The 19,391-nt window shown below is 33.2% G+C and overlaps 2 protein-coding genes across 2 annotated transcripts; both read left to right on the forward strand.

Annotated features, from left to right (window-relative positions):
* The first annotated feature begins 1,349 nt into the window (after positions 1–1,349).
* On the forward strand, positions 1,350–4,376 carry LOC120074360 (WEB family protein At3g51220). The gene is made up of 2 exons (XM_039027456.1): positions 1,350–1,598; positions 3,663–4,376. The coding sequence occupies exons 1-2, from the start codon at positions 1,449–1,451 to the stop codon at positions 4,200–4,202; spliced, it is 690 nt and encodes a 229-aa protein (XP_038883384.1). The 5' UTR covers positions 1,350–1,448; the 3' UTR covers positions 4,203–4,376.
* Positions 4,377–14,632: 10,256 nt separating this feature from the next.
* On the forward strand, positions 14,633–15,623 carry LOC120073466. The gene is made up of 2 exons (XM_039026314.1): positions 14,633–14,961; positions 15,551–15,623. Exons 1-2 carry the CDS (start codon positions 14,633–14,635, stop codon positions 15,621–15,623), a joined length of 402 nt encoding a protein of 133 aa, XP_038882242.1.
* Positions 15,624–19,391: the final 3,768 nt, after the last annotated feature.

Below are 19,391 nucleotides of genomic sequence, written 5' to 3' on the forward strand. Positions count from 1 at the left end.
TCCTCTTTGCTCCTCAAAGGTGTAATAATCTAGCTGTTATTGTAGCCAAATCAATAAAGAATAGATCATAGGGGTGTTTGGGAGGAACATTTTCCTAATATTTTTCTTGGTTTTGCTCTATAGTATTGGATGTAAACTCTTTTTGTTGTCCAAGTGGTTGAATAAAATGAGGTTTTTGATTAAAAAAATTATGTAAAAATATTTTTTATATTTTTAGTTTTGTAATAAGAAACGTTAATTTTTTTTTTCAATTTGATTATCCTCTTATTTTAAATTTAATGAAATTTATGAGAATTAGAAGCTTGAACATGGGTGGATTTATATAACTCGAATAAAACGCGCAAAAAAGTAAATCAATTTTTTTCCTCTTAGCCCTTTTAATATAGGGTCAATTGCGAATATATGTACAAAGTATTGGCATATATAGCACAATACAAAAAATTTACAAATCTAGCAATGTTTAAATCCAGTATCTAGAGCCGATCACTAATAGCAAATCTATCACTGATAGATTTCGTTAAATTTGCAATTCTATAAAAATGTTGTGATACATTTAATTATTGACCTAAAAAATTGGGTTTAATTTTCATTCATTCGGTTTCAAAATGTTATTTTTTTTTTATTGAATCCTGAATTTAATTTATATTTGGTACTTGTTTCAAATCATTACATTTTTACTCCGTTTCAATTTGGACTATAGGACTTCAAGATTTACTCTTTCAACTATGATATTTCATTGAATACTCATATTCTATAATTAATTTTAAAGTTTATTTACTAATTTAAAATAATTAAATTAGTCATTAATTTTCATCCCTATTAAATTGTTCGCATCATAATCATTTTAAATTAGTTAATTGAAAATTAAAATTAAATACAGAAATAATTATTAAAACTTAAGAATAAAAATATAGAATATATTTTGAAACTTATCAACTAAACAAAAATTAAATTCAAAACTCAAAATTCTAAAAATATAATTAACATTTTAAAATATTAAGATTAAATACAAGACTAAACTTAAAATTCAGGATGAAGGTGTATTTTTTTCGAAAATTAAAACAAAAAAAAGAAAAATTACGTGGTGGGTGGGGCCGAGAAAAGGTGGGCGTGGAGGCCAGTCATAATCTTAAGACACAACCCGCTAGAACTAACGGAATTAAGATGGGTTAACCACCCCGTTGTCAACTTCAATCCAACAAAATTCTAGTGAAGTGGACGCGAAGTAAACAAAACGAACATCTCACTAATCAATTTCATTAACCTCCTCCATTTTCAGCCCACCAGTACTCCAAACTTCAATCCAACCCCTTTAAAAACCCCCACTTATCCCATCCATCTTTTCACACTCATTTTTTTTACAAATTCTCTCCAACCCGGATAATATAATTAAGATAATTTTTCCCTCCCGGAGAGGTTTGCCTTCAGTGGCGGCGCTTGCAGCGAGCATGGATGGAGAAGACGGCGGCGGGCGGCTGATTGTGAGGGGTAGAGCGGAGATTGACACTAGAGCGCCGTTCAAGTCCGTCAAGGAGGCAGTCATGTTGTTTGGAGAGAGAGTTCTAGTTGGAGAAATTTATGCCAACAAAATTAAGGAAGTATGTATATTATATAGTTCGGGTTATTTTTAAAAATAGAAAAATGAATCAAAATATTTATAAAATATAATAAAATTTTATAATTATCAAGATAGATACTAGATTTTATTCATGTTTATCAATGACATAAAATTTTAAAACTATCAATGATAGTCGTTCTATTAGTGTCAATCAATGATATTTATAGACATTGATAGAGCGTCTATCATTATAGTTTTAAAAGTTTGTTATATCTTTTAAATATTTTTAAAAGTTTTATTATTTGAAATAATTTTTCTTTTTTACTACTACTCTTATTATTACGGAAAAAATTTGGGTGGCCACACCTATATATTATTATGCAGCCTTGCAACATAAATGAAAAAATTGCAATGGAACAATTTTTTTTTTAATATTTAAGAAAATGTTATTTTTTTATATTTTTTTATTATTATTTTTTTTGTGGGTAGAGAAATGGGGAGAAAGACTGCACCTCCCTATATATTTCATAGATTAGTTTTGTTAGGTAACTAATTAAATTATATGACCATCCGATATTCTATTATTAAAACATTGAATTAGTTTTTAAGAAAATTAAATAATTGAATATAATTCGATTGACATAATATTTGTATTATTAATTTTGAATACAAAGGTCCAATCCTCTCATCCACATATTGTCAAAAGAAAAAATAGTGTTTATGTTTTTTTTTTTAATTGTTTAATCTGATTTTTTGGAGGTGGGGAATTTGAACTTTTATGATATTTCAATCCATATAAGTTATAGTTTAGATTGCTGAAATTTGTTTGATGTCACAATGAAACTTGAAAATTTTGTTTGGTATCATAATGAAACTTGAAAGTTTTTTTATTTTATTTTTTTATTATTATTTTTTTTTTTTTGTACTTTAATTATATACAATATGGAAATGTTGAGTTTCATTTCATTTTTTGGAAGGAAGGATGATAATTGATGTTAGTCATTTTTATGGGTAAAAGTAAGTTCTCTTTCTTTCTTTGAAATTGAGTAAAAATAAGTTAAGAGAGTGGTATAATTTGGATTCATTTTTCTTTGTTAGTGATTGATATACAACTCTAGTCTTGTTTTTCAAAAGAGCTCTCAATTAGCTCCTACACTTTTACTAGGAAGGTATAACTTGGATTCATTATAATTAGTTGAATTCTGTAATATATATCTTTTTTATTACTTCAAACTCGTCTTTCTTCCCCCACTCATCATTCATACAATTATACCCGACCAATATATAACTTAACAACTTTATTTTAATTTCTCCTTTTAAATTCAGGCTTTGTCTTCTCTTAAATTTCATTACCCTAAGATTTTTTTTTTTTTTTTTAAATATAAACATTTGATTTTTTAATCAGATTCTAATATATATATATATATATATATACTATGTATTTTGATTTTAAAATTTTTGTTTTGTGGTTCAAAATATTACACAATAAATAAATAAATTTATAGATGAAAATATGTTTATAAGCTCAATGTTTAAAAATTAAATAGTTCCTAAAGTAAAAAGATAAAAATTAGCATCAAAATGAGGGGATAAGTTGCCGACACATAAAACTACACTGCACACACAATATGTAATTATAAAATATGGTTTATTATCCAATTATAAAAAAAAACTAAGCCGTTACAAATCAAAGTTGATCAATTGTTAATTCTCATAAAAATTTAAGGAAAAAAACCTTAAATTTATGAGATAAAGTTTTGCAAGTGTACGAGCATGACATCAATATATTCATTATAATTAGAAACAATCCAAATTGTGAAGGTTATATTAGCTAAATATATGCTTTAGTCCTTAATAATTTGTTGTTTTTCAATTGAACCCCTTATTAAAAAAGAAAAAAGAAAACCAATATCAACCCTTGTACATAACTTAGAATTCACATACTTCTTAATAAATAGGTGAAAATTTAGGAGCGAAAAAACCGTCAACACAAAAATACCATACACTAAACATTATATATTTAATCCAGTCATATCATATGATTTAGTAAAATTTAGTTATTTCTTTCTTAAAAAAAAAGAGTAAAATTTAGTTATTTTATCAGATGTCAGAAAGAGGACAATCACAAACTAGAGTAGGTGTCTTAACTGCGGAGCTAGAAGGAACAAAGGAAAGCCTAGAGAAAGCGAAAGAAGAGAACGGGGTATTAGCCTTCTGCCTTCAATCTCTCACGGACGAGCTCGAGCGGACCAAACAAGAGCTCGAAAAACTGAAGTCAATAGAACACCAAAAACCGCACTGCCGCGACGATCATCATCAGCTTTCACTAGCCATGACAATCCATCCCGAGGTTGACGAAGATCTCAAATTCGTAGAGAATGAAAAAGAAAGCAGCAAAAATAATAATGGGGAAGAAACAAATAATAATAATAATAATGGTATAATATTGGAGAATAAAAGAAGCGTGAAATTTGCTACTGAATTGGACCGAATCATCGTTAGTAAGAAGGAGGAAGTATTATTGGCCCAAAAACCATCGTTATCGCCTCCGGCTTCTTCAGTTAAAAGGTCGAAGAAAAAGAGTTTGGTTCCTTTGGTTGGATGGCTTTTCGCTAAAAAGAAGGGAAATTATCAAGAAGTGTGATTTTGTGTAAGAGTAATTTTGATTTCGGCAATTAGATGATTAATCTGCGTGCAAATTCAAACTGGTTTTTGCATGTATTTTTAATCTTGGATTTTGCATGCTTAAGATTTTGCACTTGTGTATTGTGTGTAAGTTTTCGCTTATTGAATAAAAAACTTTGAACTTTCTCGATTAGGTTTGATGCCTTTACATCACCCATCCCATCAAAGGTATAAAATCATGATGCCTCGATTTTACGAAAATATAAAGAAAATGTCAATGACGATAGATATTTTCTAAAAAAGTTATAAAAGCAAATCGAAAAAAAAAATATTTAAATCAGTAAATAAGTAATATTCTATGATTGTTATTTGAACAAGTTAAAATGTTTATTATTCATATTATGACATTGTTGAAGGAGAAATTTTGGACCAACCACAAATTGTCACGTTGTTTACTAAATTAATGATGAAATTCTAAAATATTAAATTTGTGACCAATTAGGAGTTGACATGTGTCTCAAATTGAAGTTGAAGACAAATTTCGATGATGTCGGTTTCATCATGACCGTTGAATTGGATAAAAGTAACTTGGTCCAGTTTAATATATTATTATTATTTGGATTAAAGTCTCTAAACCCAAAAATAGGTTGAATTTGACCCAGATGTCAAATCAAACAAAATCCAACTAATTGGGCCCAAGAGTCATACTCATGGATCAACCAAACCCAAATCTAACTAATTGGGCCCAAGAGCCAGACCCATGGGTCAACTAAACCCAAATGCATGAAGCCCACCTGAGAACCCTATAAATAGAGTAGCTCTTCTCATTTGCAGAGGTAAGCAATTCTACATTCAAAGATACCCAAGACTAGAAGACAGAAAATCCTTGAAGACATAGACTCTTTCAAAACTTCTACTTCAAGAACGTTCGGTGTTTTTCTTCTTCAAGTCAAGCACATTCATTCAATCGAGAGAGAATCAGAGGATTAAGTACTAGATATCGAACCACATAGCATCAAATCAATACCAACACCAACACCAACTTAAGTTCAACTCCACGAAATACGTTTCTTAGGAAACCTCGTGCAAACAAATTGGCACGCCCAATGGGACCTCTCTACCTCGCATCTCTATCTCAACATCTAAACAAGACAAATGGCACCAAAGAAGATTGCATTCAGAGCTTCCTTCACAAACAACTCTTACACAGGACCTGTCACCCACAGTCGCTCAAGGGAAGTTATGCAAGAGCAAGAGCAAAGCTCCCTCATCGCGCATAACATCCTGAGAAAAATGACGGAGTCCCCACAAGGCGGGGTTGTCATCAAGGAGAACCCCTTGTTTGATAACTCTACTTCCGCCTCTAGCAAGCCGAAAAGGGATTCGCAACCAGATATGATTTCTGTCATGATGACACAAAATTATAAAAGCATAAAATAAAAAAAATATTTAAATCAGTAAATAAGTAATATTCTATGATTGTTATTTGAACACAAGTTATAATGTTTATTATTCATATTATGACATTTTATTACTTTTTTTTTTTCGTGTTTCATCGATTTTTTTACGATATACTGAAAAAGTTGACTCAACTCTCGTGCTGTTTTTTGAATTCATGAAAATGTGAAAATATATTGATGATAATGTCGATGATGACAAAATGAATTTTTATAGATGTACAATATTTAAACAACCATTTTTTAAAGGAAAAAAGGCAAATATTATATTGATGAAAATATAATATATTTATTAACATTCCCCCCACTTCTTTTGGGTTAACAACTATGAGGTGGATAATTACAATTATTTTTTAAGATGATAGTTAATGTTTTATCCATTGAACTATACTCAGACAAATGACAAATTATTATTACATCCAATCAATAACTCAGACTTAGCTTACGACTTGTTTAATAATATGTTATTGACATCAAGTTTCTTTTTATGTGGATAGATGTTATTTGTTAACTTATATTGGGTGAAATGATATCAATTAGTAAGCAAACATATAACTCAACTAGCATGAATTTTTACTATCAATTTTGAAGTTTGAGACTGATCCCAACCTCACATATAGTAGAGTTTATATATATAAGTAAACTACAAAAACTAACAATCGGAAGATAGGCAGAGAAGATGATTATTTCATTAATTAATTGTTGTATATATGGATACAAGGTCAATTGCCTATTAAGGCAAGATTGTCAATCTTCAATTGAAAAACCGATCGGATGACTCGTCACTCAAAATACGAATATTAAATGGAAAGCACTTACAAGCACTGTAGCAACAAAATACTAACAACAGGAAAACAAGTAAAGGCACATAGGAGTTAGTAACCCATTTTAGTGATAAACCACCTACGTTTAGGGGGCAGAATACCCAGGAAAGATAATCCACTAATATTAAAGAGTCAAATAATTACAACATAATACTCATCTGTAATTGAACGACTACTACAGTGACTCACATAGAGCCCAACTCACAAGTCCCTTAGACTTGCTCTAGATGTGAGATTCCCTTTCAATTGTATTTAGGCTCCCTCTAAGTGTGTTAATATTAATATTAAACACTTCGACTTCTGACAATGTGTGAGGCTCCTCTCCACTTGATTGTCTTCCTTGTGATTCAGTTAACTCCTTCACTAACGAATCTTAGGTCCTCTCTAAGATGGAGAAATCCTTCTCGAGAATGAAGTCTTAGGCTCCCTTTAAGGTCGAGAATCCCTTCTCTATAGCAATGTCTTAGGCTCCCCCTAAGACTGAAATGATCTTCAATATTTTACACTTATCAGTTAATGAACTTGCATAGCGGAATATAGTGAGGAACGATTAAAACACAATGTTGCATACTTCGACCACTAAGAATAAAAACACTCACTCACGATGATTAAATGTGGCAGCCCTAAATGAAAGCTATTATTCTCATTTTAAACACCGTGGTCAATTAAGAAAAGAAATTCCAAAATTTTTTATTCCTTTAGTCAAAATAAGCTGCGCCATAAATAAGGAAAATATCGAACAATAAACATATGCCGAGATCTTCCAAAGTAGGAAAGAGAAATATTTCGCCTATAATTTCCAAATTAGAAAAGAAAAATATTCTGTAGGAAATAGTATTGTCTGAGACAGATGTTAAGACTTCATTTGAGACAACAATAAGAATCATCACAAGCTACCTTAGAAAAAAATATAGAACCAATAAAAAAAAATCTCCAACAAGCTCCCTCTTTGGTTGAGATTTTTTAAGGCAGAATAATCATGCAACGACCAATCAGCAAAACGAGTTGTAAAAAATAAAGTCTAATCAAACAATAAGAATCGAAAGTGCAAAAGTCTTTATAACAGAAAACAAACAAACAAAGCCACTCAACCAGCCAAACACAACCTAATCATAATCAATCAACCAGACTACCAAACCTAGAGCCAAACACCTCCAGGTCTATGTCTCCAGCTCCCTCCATTGTCTCCTTCTTTCTGGCTTAAAAAAAAAAAAAAAAAAATCAATTTTGCCTTTAAGAGGAATAACCCCCACTAGTTATGGATAAAACTACTCGCATCACTTGCAACACTTCATCAATTTTAGTCTTATGTTCCTGATGTTTCTGCATAATGGTATCAATGTCACGAGACTCATTTGATGGCAGGTAAAGAATATGACGGCCAAACAAAGATTCAATTGAGGTTTGGCTGGGGCCATCGAGATGTAGAGTTATGGTTGTGGTGTCAACGTCAGGCATTTGATGACTTTGCAGGAGCTTGGGATGAATAGAGAAAAGACTAGAAGGAGAACAAATAGGTTCAGTAGAGGTAATCAAGTCAGTTTCCTGAGATAATAAAAGGCCATAGATTAATCGAGGGTAACATATGGGTAAACGAAAGGGTTTTAACCTAATATGGCACTTTATGTAATTCAAAACAAACACTCCATAGTTAAATTGAGCTTGAGTCCCTCTTTTGGTAAATCAAAGTAGCAAGAGATATAGAAAGACTTGAATTATGAGATGAGTGACACTAGTTTGAGATTCCAATCTTATGGAGAATAACATACTTCACTCTTAGCACGATAGTAAGCAACTGTCTCTTTCTAAGTCATGAAGAATAGGTACCATCCGTTAACTCAATTAAGTTCCTCAAGGATGGACGTTGTTCTGTCATGTTTTCAGGCATATTTCTATTTAGTAACTGGTTGATTAAGGCAGAAGATATGACAAACAGATCTCATCTATTATGAACATTCTAGAAATCTGGACTGGCAGAATCAACAAATTCTGAGGTCAAATTCAAAATAAGTTCTCGAATAAGTTGGGGATAATAAGGCCCTAAATTCAACACAAACCTTTTTAAACCTGCACAACAAGCAACTCCATGAGATCAAGACATTCCTGAGTGTGCTTCAACAACTCCTTTACATCCATAATGTTTCTCTTCACCACATACTTCCACAAAACAGTACCTTTTCAATATGGAAAAAAACTCCATCCAAGGGTACAGGGGAAACATTTTGAACTGGTAGTTTGTTTTCCTTTGCTTATTATTGTAGCATGAGTGACATGAACATTTTGTTGGATTTTATGTCTTAAAAATCGTGGTTTGCAAACAATAAACTCATTCTGTAAATCAATAAAGTTGTTATTGAAGTTTAATTCAATAAAGTTGTATTGAATATATGAATTACTTATTTCGTTTTAGAAATATATCCAATAAACTAAAAAATCCATGACTATTACATGAGTACTTAAACTTTATGTGGAGACATAAGTGTGGATCAGGTTCGAGTAAATAGTCTAAATGATCTATAGTATATGAATAAGATTGGGTGCCTTATTCCTGTAACACTATCGAATGCGACCCGCTCTGTAGTTGTTACAATTTGTTGTAAAGTGCTACAAACGAAGTGATCCTGATTTGTTCATGCATTAACATGAGGAGTGAGGGCGTTCTATGCAATGAGTTTGAGTAAGATCGGACCAAGAAATAAGTCACTCTTACTTTATAACGCTGTTTACTGTTTAAGACTGACTATTTCGCTTAGATGACCTAGGTAACTCGATCATAATCCTAAGATAACTATGAAATCTTGTTTATTCGAGATTATCCTTAGATTTGCATAGGTGAGGGTTGGCTCAACAACGCCAACTCAATAAGTCTCCCATTTTAGGGGTAAGACCGGGTAGATAGCTGGGGATATAGAGTGCAAGACGGAATTTACACCTACCCAATTAAGGGATAGAAGAAAGGTTGTTCTCTTAAGTGCTGAATCCGGGTCTTGAACAAGGAGTCCCACCTTCTCATTGGCCCGAGAGGGATTCGGTTTAGTAATTGGATCACAAACTAATTGTTCATTAGAGGATCAGTGGAACTTAAGGAGCAAGACGTAATTTTGGGGGTAGAACAACATTTGACCCAATCGTTATTACGAACAACCTATGAAGGGTTGACTTACTAATTATGGTTAAAACAAGTGGAGACAAATATATCTACAGTGAGGAGAGTGCAACTATCGAGCTATAGTGGTATGACTCGGTAGTTAACAAATATTTATTAATTCGGTCTAAAGAATTTTAGTTAATTATTCTCAAATCGTTGGAGCTCATGATCTGTAGGTCCTTAAGGTCCCTCTACTAGCTCATGAAACATGAATACCTTGAATTAGTAAATTGAATGAATTTGGAATGATATCAATTTGAAGTGTTCAAATTGAATTTAGGGTTTGAATTTGAATAGTTCAAATTCAAATTAGGGATTGTATAATTATATTTATATAATTAATTAACGTTTAATTTATCAAAATTAAATGAAATTGGAGAGTTTATAATTTTTAAATATTGATTTAAATATTAATTACATGAATAGGATTCATGTTTAAAATTAGGTGTGTGATTAATTTAATATTTGATATTAAATTACTATTTAATTAATTAAATTTGTTTACTTAATAAATATCAAAATTAATTTTCATTTTTATTTCAATCTCAGAAATTGAAATATTAGTTTAGATTTTAATTAATTTTGAATTAATTAAAATTAAACATTGAAAATGGAAATTGGAATTTTGAACTTAAGAAGTGGATTTTTCCACAATATAGGTGGAGTAAGGAGGTGTTTCTCCTTAAGGTCCTAGCCCCTTATTTTCATGCAATTGAAGTATCAATATGACTGCACTTCAGTGCTTGGATGAAGTGGAAGGATAAAACTCTCTGAATCAGGAAGATGGAAGGGAATGCTGTAGGAAAATGGTTTCTGCAGCAGGGATTCTTCTTCACCTAAAAACCCACTCCAATTCCTTCACAAATTCAACTCAATTGTGAGTTCCACCACTCAAATTCAAGGCTGAGAATAGTAGAGAAGATCTCTTAGTGGTTCACTGAAGATTTGGAGCTGAGAATACGTGAGGATCAGCTTGTATCGGAGGGGAATTCTTCAAAGGTATGTGTTTCTTGAAACCATCTTATTACCCTATGAACATACTTATTTTAATGTCAAAATTAAGGAATTAGAATGCTTAATGATCCTGTTTTCTTCTTCAGCTTGTTTTTGTTTTCCAAAAATTGGTATCAGAGCATCATTTAAGCATTCAATTCGGTTTAATTTTGGTTTGGTGGGTGTTTTTTTATAAGTTGTATGAAAATGATGAACTGATATGGTTTTTCTGAGTTGTGGCATTGTTTTTTCTTCAATTATGTTGTAATTCTTGTAATTGGCTCTTGATTGTGCTCGATGTCATATTTGATGGTACTTGATGGTATTTTGTAAAACACTCGATGCTAGATGGCATACTTGATGCTCGATGTTATGCTCAATGCACGATGACATACTTCATGCTCATACTCGATGCTCGATGGCATACTCGATGCTCAAAGACATACTCGATGCTCATTGGCATACTTGCTCATACTCGATGCTTGATGGTACTCGATGGTTTTTTGCCCAGTTCAGTCCAATTTTGAGCATTGGAGATTCAGTTTGAGAGGTTTGGGTCCAGTTCAAGGCGGTTTAAGCAATCTAGAAGTGTTTTGGAGCCGTTTTTTGCCGAATTTTATAATAATTAGGCTTTTGTTTGCTTGAAAATGCCAAAACTAAAACCATATCAGTATGTATTTAATTATTTATGCATGTGATGTATGTTATAATTAAATAAATCTTGTATGTGCATAAAGTATGCCATGTAGATTTAAAATCCCACCATAGGAAGCATGTTACATGCATTGAAAGTATGTTATAACGTGTTATAATATATAGTATGAATGTTTAGGGTTTCAAATGTTTAATATAAGTGTTATATTATGAGATATTTGATGTATGTTATGGATGCCTAGTGATGCGTTATTTTATTGAATGGAAATATGGATGAAATGCGTTGATGGGTTACGTCGTGCACTCAAGTTTCCCCAATGGAATTCAAGTGTAAATTCCCCTGAGTTTCCTGGTAAGTCCAGGGTCAATCACAAGATAAATAAATAAGGTGGTTGGTTTGTTGTTGTGTTGATAAAAAGAAATAAAATAAATGCGGTAGATCTGAAAAATAAAGTTGCATTGATAGATGCAATGAGTATGCGATGAACGGGTTGAGAAGATCTTTAGCTAGCTTTATTAAGTAATGCGTCAGACTATGCGACCATATTACTACCATGCACAGCAAGTCATTTTTCAATGTAAATGCGATGCTCCTAAATCTAGGACGCAAGTGTTGCATGCAAAATGTCCATAGAGCTTATTCCTAAGTCTCTACTCTTGTCCTATGCGTTGATGCAAAATGCATGAAAGCAAGGTGACCGCATACAATCATATCTTATTGCTAAGATGCATGAAATGCATTGATAATAAATAATGTTCATGCCAAGCACTATCTCTCCATTATGTGTTCTAATTCTGATTCTTCCAACCTAGATTTAACCTGACCTTCCAAGTCTAGATCCTATCCTTAGACTACCTCCCGAGTATCTCTAATAGACGAATGAAGATACTAAACAAGATAATCACAAAGAATGAAGATTCCCTCGTTGTGCTAGCTAAATGTTTTCTCAACCCATTCAACTAATTTTGTGCTACTATGCTTGAATCACAGAGGTGGAAATAGTATAGAGAAAGAAATTCCATTCTTATATATTATAGTTAAGTACAAAAATGCTATGGAAAGTTAAGTAGAGAGCCTGGTAGCAATTCCTTGCTGACCGAGGCTTTTTACATTGGAATCTCAATTCTGAACTAAAGATATTCACACTTCCGCAGGAGTCGGCCCTCTCTCCGTCTTAGTAGCTTCCGGTGCTCTCCTAAGCTTGCCGGAATGATCTACCGGCACAATTTCTTCCTCGCGTCCGCCTTAAAAAGGTGAAAGAAAACTATGGACAGAGGCGTGAACTAAAAATGGTGAACTAATCAACTGCTTAACCCATTCTCTGAAGAATGCACTTGGTATTTATAGGGCATCAAAAGGTAAAAGGCAGCTTCTCTTTCTTGGTTGTACATATGGGACAACTTTAATTCCTGACTGATGCGCCGGATAATTGTCACCGATAAAGCTGGATGTACTTTTTGACCATTATCGGCTGTCAACTTAATTTGGACCCGACTGCTGTCAGCTTTCTATCCCATCGATCTTAATTGTCCTTTCGTTCGGATGCGTCCACCATGTTACGATGATTCTTCTTGGGTGAATATTTGTGAGCGCGATCAACGCAAAGTCTTGAGGTAAAGTTGCACTCGACCGATGAATTCCTATGATCGCAATCTGTACAATGTGTTAATCGCATATTCTAAACAAAAAAAAAAAATACAAAAATCAATAATTCTAATGCGCTGATGCACGCGACTGTAATATTATAGATTTTATGCTTAATGGATGCAATTTATCATTTTTCATCAACGCAATCCAACATTGTTTAATAACTTAGCACTATGATAACGTGTATTTCTGCCCGTTATCACCTAGCATGTCTAAAGTTTTACAAGTTGTTATAAAATTGGGTTAGACATTTAAAATCCATAACAAAGATAAGCCGCATACTCACGTAGGTTAACCACTTGTTTTAATAGTTAAAATATGTTGTTATTTTATAAAACTTGGGTTATAAACTCAACCAGTATATAATCCTATCTAGGCTGAAGGTATTTAAGTTGACGGTCTACGAAACACCTCTTACCTGGGGATTATGGTCGAATAATTGAGTGTTGTTAACCAGATTTATGAGCAATATGTGAGTGGTGTGAGGTTTTAAAACTGGTTTATCACCTAAACATCATAGGATAATCCAAATATAAACGTTATAATTGGATAAACACCTAGACTTAGGTTATTTAATTAGTCAGAACAAACCTAAGTAAAGATATACCCAAACAAATGTTAGGACACTTCAGTGGGAGTTTAATAGCATATATGATATGTTATTAGAATACTTTAGTAGGAATTTTTCGAATGCTTCAGTGAGAGATTAATAACATATACTATATGCTATTTTTAGCTCTCACATCCCTAAGAGTTCACAATCGAGATTCATGTTTCGCTTCGTGTCGATTATATCTCAACTGCTCTATTCGGAAAGTGTTGGCATGAATCAAGGTTTAGGTGAATAGGAAAATTTGTTCATAGTAAAATCCAAAGTGATGTTTTGATTTTAAATCTCATGTCCTAAGATGTTCACACCATGAGATCTGTGCAATACTTCGTGTCAATTATACCTCGACTGCTCCATTCGGAAAGTGTGTGCATGGGATAAAGATCAAGGTGCATGAAGAGAAGTTGTTCAATGTAAAATCAAATATATGATATATTGATTTCAACTCTCACGTCCCTGGAAAGTTCATACCGTGAGATCCATACAATGCTTCGTGTCAGTTATACCTCGACTGCTCCATTCGAAAAGTGTTTGTATGGGTCAAGATCAAGGTGAATGAGGAAAATAGTTCATAGTAAGTGGGTGAAGGATATATGTCAACGTGTCCTGTGGTCTCTTTCATTTGTTTGGACCATGAGATTCCTATGTTGTGCCTGCTTGTCATCTTTATGTTGGCCTTGCTAGTTGTTTAACGACGGCTATCCCCTCCGAGGGTTGTAACATAGGATTCAGAACAACTCAAACTCCAGAAATGGATAGGATTTCTTAGGTTGTTTTCTAACCTTGACTTTCCAATTCGGTAGCATCATTGGGGCCGACCTCTGAGGTCTGAAAATGGAGGGTTACACTTACAGAATTACTAAAGTATTAGTAAGTTCTGACAAAAAAATGGTAGTTAAATGACTATTAGAATATGAATTATTATGGAGATAGTATTTAGTCAAGAATGTCTTGCATTAGTGAATGAGTATTTGACTGCCCCTCAGTAGCACTTATTCTGACTCACTATAATATCGTTGCAAAAATAATGAAAATTTGGGTACATTATTACTTTGCTGAAACATGAATGGATTTAAAACTAATTCACTAACAAATAATTTATTTATATTTTCAGAATGACTAGTTTATTAGTACAATTATTGGCTTCAAATTCATTAACTGGGGACAATTATGCTACATGGAAATCAAGTTTGAATACAATACTAGTGATAGACGATTTAAAGTTCGTTTTGACAAAGGAATGTCCTCTCATCCCAACCTCAAATGCAAATCGAATTGTTCGGGATGCATATGATAGATGGACAAAGGTGAATGAGAAAGCCCGTGTCTACATTCTTGCCAACATATCTGATGTCTTGGCTAAGAAACATGAAAGCATGAGTACTTCCAAAGAGATTATGGAGTCTCTGCGTGGGATGTTTGGACAACCGTCCTTCTCCCTGAGGTATGATACTATCAAATACGTTTACAACTGTTGTATGAAAGAAGGGACCTCTGTTAGAAAATATGTCTTAGACATGATGGTCTATTTCAATGTGGCAGAGGTAAATAGAGCTTTCGTAGATGAGAGGAGTCATGTCAATTTTATTTTAGAGTCTCTTCCAAAGAGTTTCTTGCAATTTCGCATTAATGCATTAATGAACAAGATAGAATATAACTTGACCACACTTCTCAATGAGCTATAGGCTTTTCAACCCATTTTAAGAACAAAAGAACAAGAAGCGGAGGTAAATGTTGCCGCTGCTGAGAAAAGAGAATCGTCCTCTTAAAAGCCTGATGTTGTTTCTTCTTCTAAGAATAAGAGTATTCCTTTGAAGAAGAATAAGAGGAAAGGGAAAAAGAAAACTTCTACTAGCCGTAAAGGCAAGACCAAAACTGCAGACAAAGAAAAATATTTCTACTGCAACGAGGACAGATACTGGAAGAGAAGCTGCCCATAATACCTTGCAGAGAAAAAGCGGAAAAAGCAAAACAAGGAAACTAGTTCTTGAGGATTGCTTGTAATGAGATAATGCTCCAGGTTGTGAACATAGGAGAAAATCTCAGAAAGACCAGTGGGAGATTTTGGAGTTGTTGACAAAAGATGAATCCGGTTACGTTTATTAATGTAATAAACATTTTTTTATCTTTTGTAAAGGACATGCTGTATATAATCTTTTGTTATAAATGAAATGTTCATTAGCAAAAGTTATATTTTATATTTATTCAACTATAAAGAAACTTATGTTAAAACCAACCGAAGTTCAAGGCCATTTCAAATATTTAGATATTTAAAACGGCTGAAAAATAATAAGGCAAAAGATGTATTTTAGTACTTATCTTTGGTAACTAAGATTATTGTCACATAGTGTCTTAATGAGATTAAGACGATTAAAAGTAGTCATCTAAATAAGTTAGAAGGCAAATCCTTTAACTCTATGTGTGTCTTATCTTGAAGAGAAGATGATTAAAAGAACCAAAGAACCCTTAAAAACTTATACATTCAAATCTTTATAGTCTGGTGAATGTTAAAGCATAAGAAAGGGTTTGAATATTTCAGTAGTTATTATAAAGTACAATTATATTTACCTAAGTTGTAAGTTTAGAACATTTGAAAGGTTCAAGATGATTAAAACTTGTTAGGTAAAATAAGCAAACCACTTTGATTAGATCAAAGTAGAGAGAACAGAGAATTAGAGATTTCCAAGGCTATTTTGATAGAACATGAAATCTAGTGACAATTCTCTATACCTAGTTTCCTTAATCGTTTTAAACATTATTCCATTTTAAGGTGTTTCTGAAACTCCATATGAGATATGGAGAACTCATAAAAGTTGTTTATGATATGTAAAAAAATGTTTACATAGTTCAAAAATTTGCAATAGATCGACACATGTGTTAGTGTTGAACCCTTAATTATTGGAATGTCATTCAGATGGTATGTCTATTTGTAGGCAATCCAAAAGTAGTACACTTTTCATGTAAAAGAAAATCAAATGTTTGTGTTGAAAAATGCTAATTTTTTTTTAGAAAAGTTTAGGAGATCACCATGTATTATTTAGTTTACATAAAAAGCAAAGTGTATATCAATAAAGAGTTATTGATTAAAGCTGACACTGTAACAAAAGTTGTTTGGACAGGTCAGATGCATCTTACTCAAAGCATTGAGGGTACCTCGATGTAATAGGAGGAATGTATGATAGTCTAGCCATCATTTTCGTTTAGTGGAAACTTAAGTCATCAAGTCTTGGTGACAGTATCAAGAAACAAGAAGTTGTGGAAGTAAGATGCATTCCCTATATTATTTTGAATCGAAGTCTGCTGTATACTAATATGTTTACAGAGATCTTCTCAACTAAAGTGTTTGAGAATCACCTAGTGAGACTAGGACTACGGGTTGTAGAACCTAGGGCAAGTGGGAGAAAAACCCATGGGTATGTGATACCTAAGGATGGGTATGTTGGGATTGGTGTCCGAATTCTCCCAAAGTCTTGTAGTTTGTAAACTGTACACATTGTTATGAATAAAATAAGAGTTATTTTATTTTGCATTTACTCCTATCCAATAAACAAAGCTCCATGGTTATTGTATGAAAACTTAAGCATGTATATGAGATATGCAAGTGGATTATGCCTTAAATGATAACCTAAAAAGGTCAGTAGTACAAGGATTAAGGAGGGATACCTGATCCTGGTGACAGTATGGATACAGCCTGCTTTGTAGAGGTTTACAAGTGTTGTGAACTACTACAGATGGTTGATCCTGACCATTCATGTGGAGACATACGAGTGAGGGTGTCCTATACAAAGAGTTTGTATAAGACCAGACCATGAGATGACTAGTCTCTTTATATAACGCCGTTGATACTTGAGACTTACTTCTCACCTAAACGACCATAGGTGACATGACCTTAATCCTGAGTGTTTTGGGAACTCCTGCCTTTGAGGGTGGTCCTTTGATTAGTATGGGTGAGAGTGGCCAGATTGCCATCTCAACAAGCCTACCTTTGAAGATTTGTCTGATTTGGGAGCTGGGAACTCAATTACACAAGATGAAATTCACTCATTTTCTGAAGCAAGGGTAAGTATATAGATTGCTCATTTAAGGGCTGATTCCGAGTCTTAAACTTAGTGGTCACAGCTTCTCTTTGGAAGAGAGGAGTCAGTCATAGTAGAACTATGACTTATTTTCATTAGAGGAATCAGTGGTACTTAAGGAGTTAGATGTAACTATAGGGGCATAACGGTAAATTGGCCCAGCTGTACTTACGAGCGATTTGTGAAGGGTTATCGCACTGTTGATTGGTTGATATGGACACAAAATATATATGTAGTAAGAAGGGTACAACTGTCGATCTTTAGGGGAGTGTCTGACAGCTAACAGATGGTGCATCCCGTGACTAAAGAGTTTAGTCATTTATTCACATACCATTGGAACTTCAAGCTACAGGTCCATAAGGTCCCCTTGGTAGCTCAATGGATTCAAGTTGAGAATAAGTTTTTGGGGTTGATTTGAAATGTTCAAATTGACAAGAGGATATTCAATTATATATGATATAATTGGTGTGATGTATGAGATATATCAAGTGGAGGATTAATGTAAATGTGATTTATATTAAGTACCATAAAATAGAAAAAGAACTATGGTTTATATGTTTCATGTGATGAAATATTAAAACTATAGGTGGAAGGTTATTGGTGGTTATGGTAACCGTGAGATAAAAGGAAACATGTTTTCCTTTTTTTTAGAGTTACTTGATTCGGAAAGAAACTCACGGAAAGACTATCAAGTGAAATTGTTTCACTACGATAGCTGATAGAGAGACTAAACGATCGTGGAGTGTTACTATATGATAGTTCACTCTGCTAGTCGTAGTTAAACGATCGTAGGGAATTGTCTATATGATAGGTTGCATCTTCTACACGATTGAGTATTTGTCTATACGATAGACACTTCTCATCTCCCACTCGCTCAATGTTGTCCCTTCAGTCTCTTCCTCTAACCAAGTTCATACAGAGCCCACAACTCATGGATTCTCACACCGAGAATATCAAGGTAACCATTGTGGTGGTGTCCTCACTCAACTCGATTGAGTTCGAGTTTTGGAGGCCGTTCATTGAGTTCGTGTTCGTTGTGCTCGTGTTGTATCAGTTGTTGTGTTCAAGCGTTCGTGTATTTTTGTCTTGAAGACTAATCGAGCGTTCGTGATCGAAAGAGTTTAAAGGTATGACACTCTATCCCTTGATTATCTGTCAGCATGCTGTAATTTCTAGTTGTTGCATAACCTGTAAGTTTCCATTTCTTGTATTGTAATTGTGTATATTCAATATCGAATGAAATTTGGAACGATCCTTTAGTTGCTCATGGAAATCCTCATGTCTGATTTCCTTCTGGATGTGTGATACCTAAAGGCAAACCATGGGTATGTGATGCCCTAGTTTTTTGTATTTATCTTTAAAACTAAAAAACTCAATGTATTTATATACATGTTATCACTGGAGTTGTAGTCCAAGTGGAAGTTTGTTGGGTTTTATGTCCTAAAACTCGAGGTTTGCAAACAATAAACTCATTCCGTAAATCAATAAAGTTGTTATTGAAGTTTGATTCAATAAAGTTGTATTGAATATATGATTTGCTTATTTCGTTTTAAAAATAAATCCAATAAACTAAAAGATCCATGACAGTACTCGAACTTTATGTGGAGACATAAGAGTGGATCAGGTTCGAGTAAATAGTCTAAATGATCTATAATATATGAATAAGGTTGGGTGCCTTATTTTGGTAATACTATCGGATGCGGCCTGTTCTGTAGTTGTTACAATTTGTTGTAAGGTGTTACAAACGAAGTGATCCTGATTCGTTCATGTATTGACATGAGGAGTGGGGGCATCCTAT

This window comes from Benincasa hispida, chromosome 3 (genome assembly GCF_009727055.1).
Source record: "Benincasa hispida cultivar B227 chromosome 3, ASM972705v1, whole genome shotgun sequence".
Lineage (NCBI taxonomy): Eukaryota > Viridiplantae > Streptophyta > Magnoliopsida > Cucurbitales > Cucurbitaceae > Benincasa > Benincasa hispida.

Bases quoted from the DNA above. Each gene is read 5' to 3' on its own strand.
- LOC120073466 (XM_039026314.1), top strand. From the start codon at position 14,633: ATGACTAGTTTATTAGTACAATTATTGGCTTCAAATTCATTAACTGGG. The intron at 14,962-15,550 runs GTATGATACTAT...TTGTGAACATAG, and splicing joins CAACCGTCCTTCTCCCTGAG to GAGAAAATCTCAGAAAGACC.
- LOC120074360 (XM_039027456.1), top strand. From the start codon at position 1,449: ATGGATGGAGAAGACGGCGGCGGGCGGCTGATTGTGAGGGGTAGAGCG. The intron at 1,599-3,662 runs GTATGTATATTA...TTATTTTATCAG, and splicing joins ATGCCAACAAAATTAAGGAA to ATGTCAGAAAGAGGACAATC.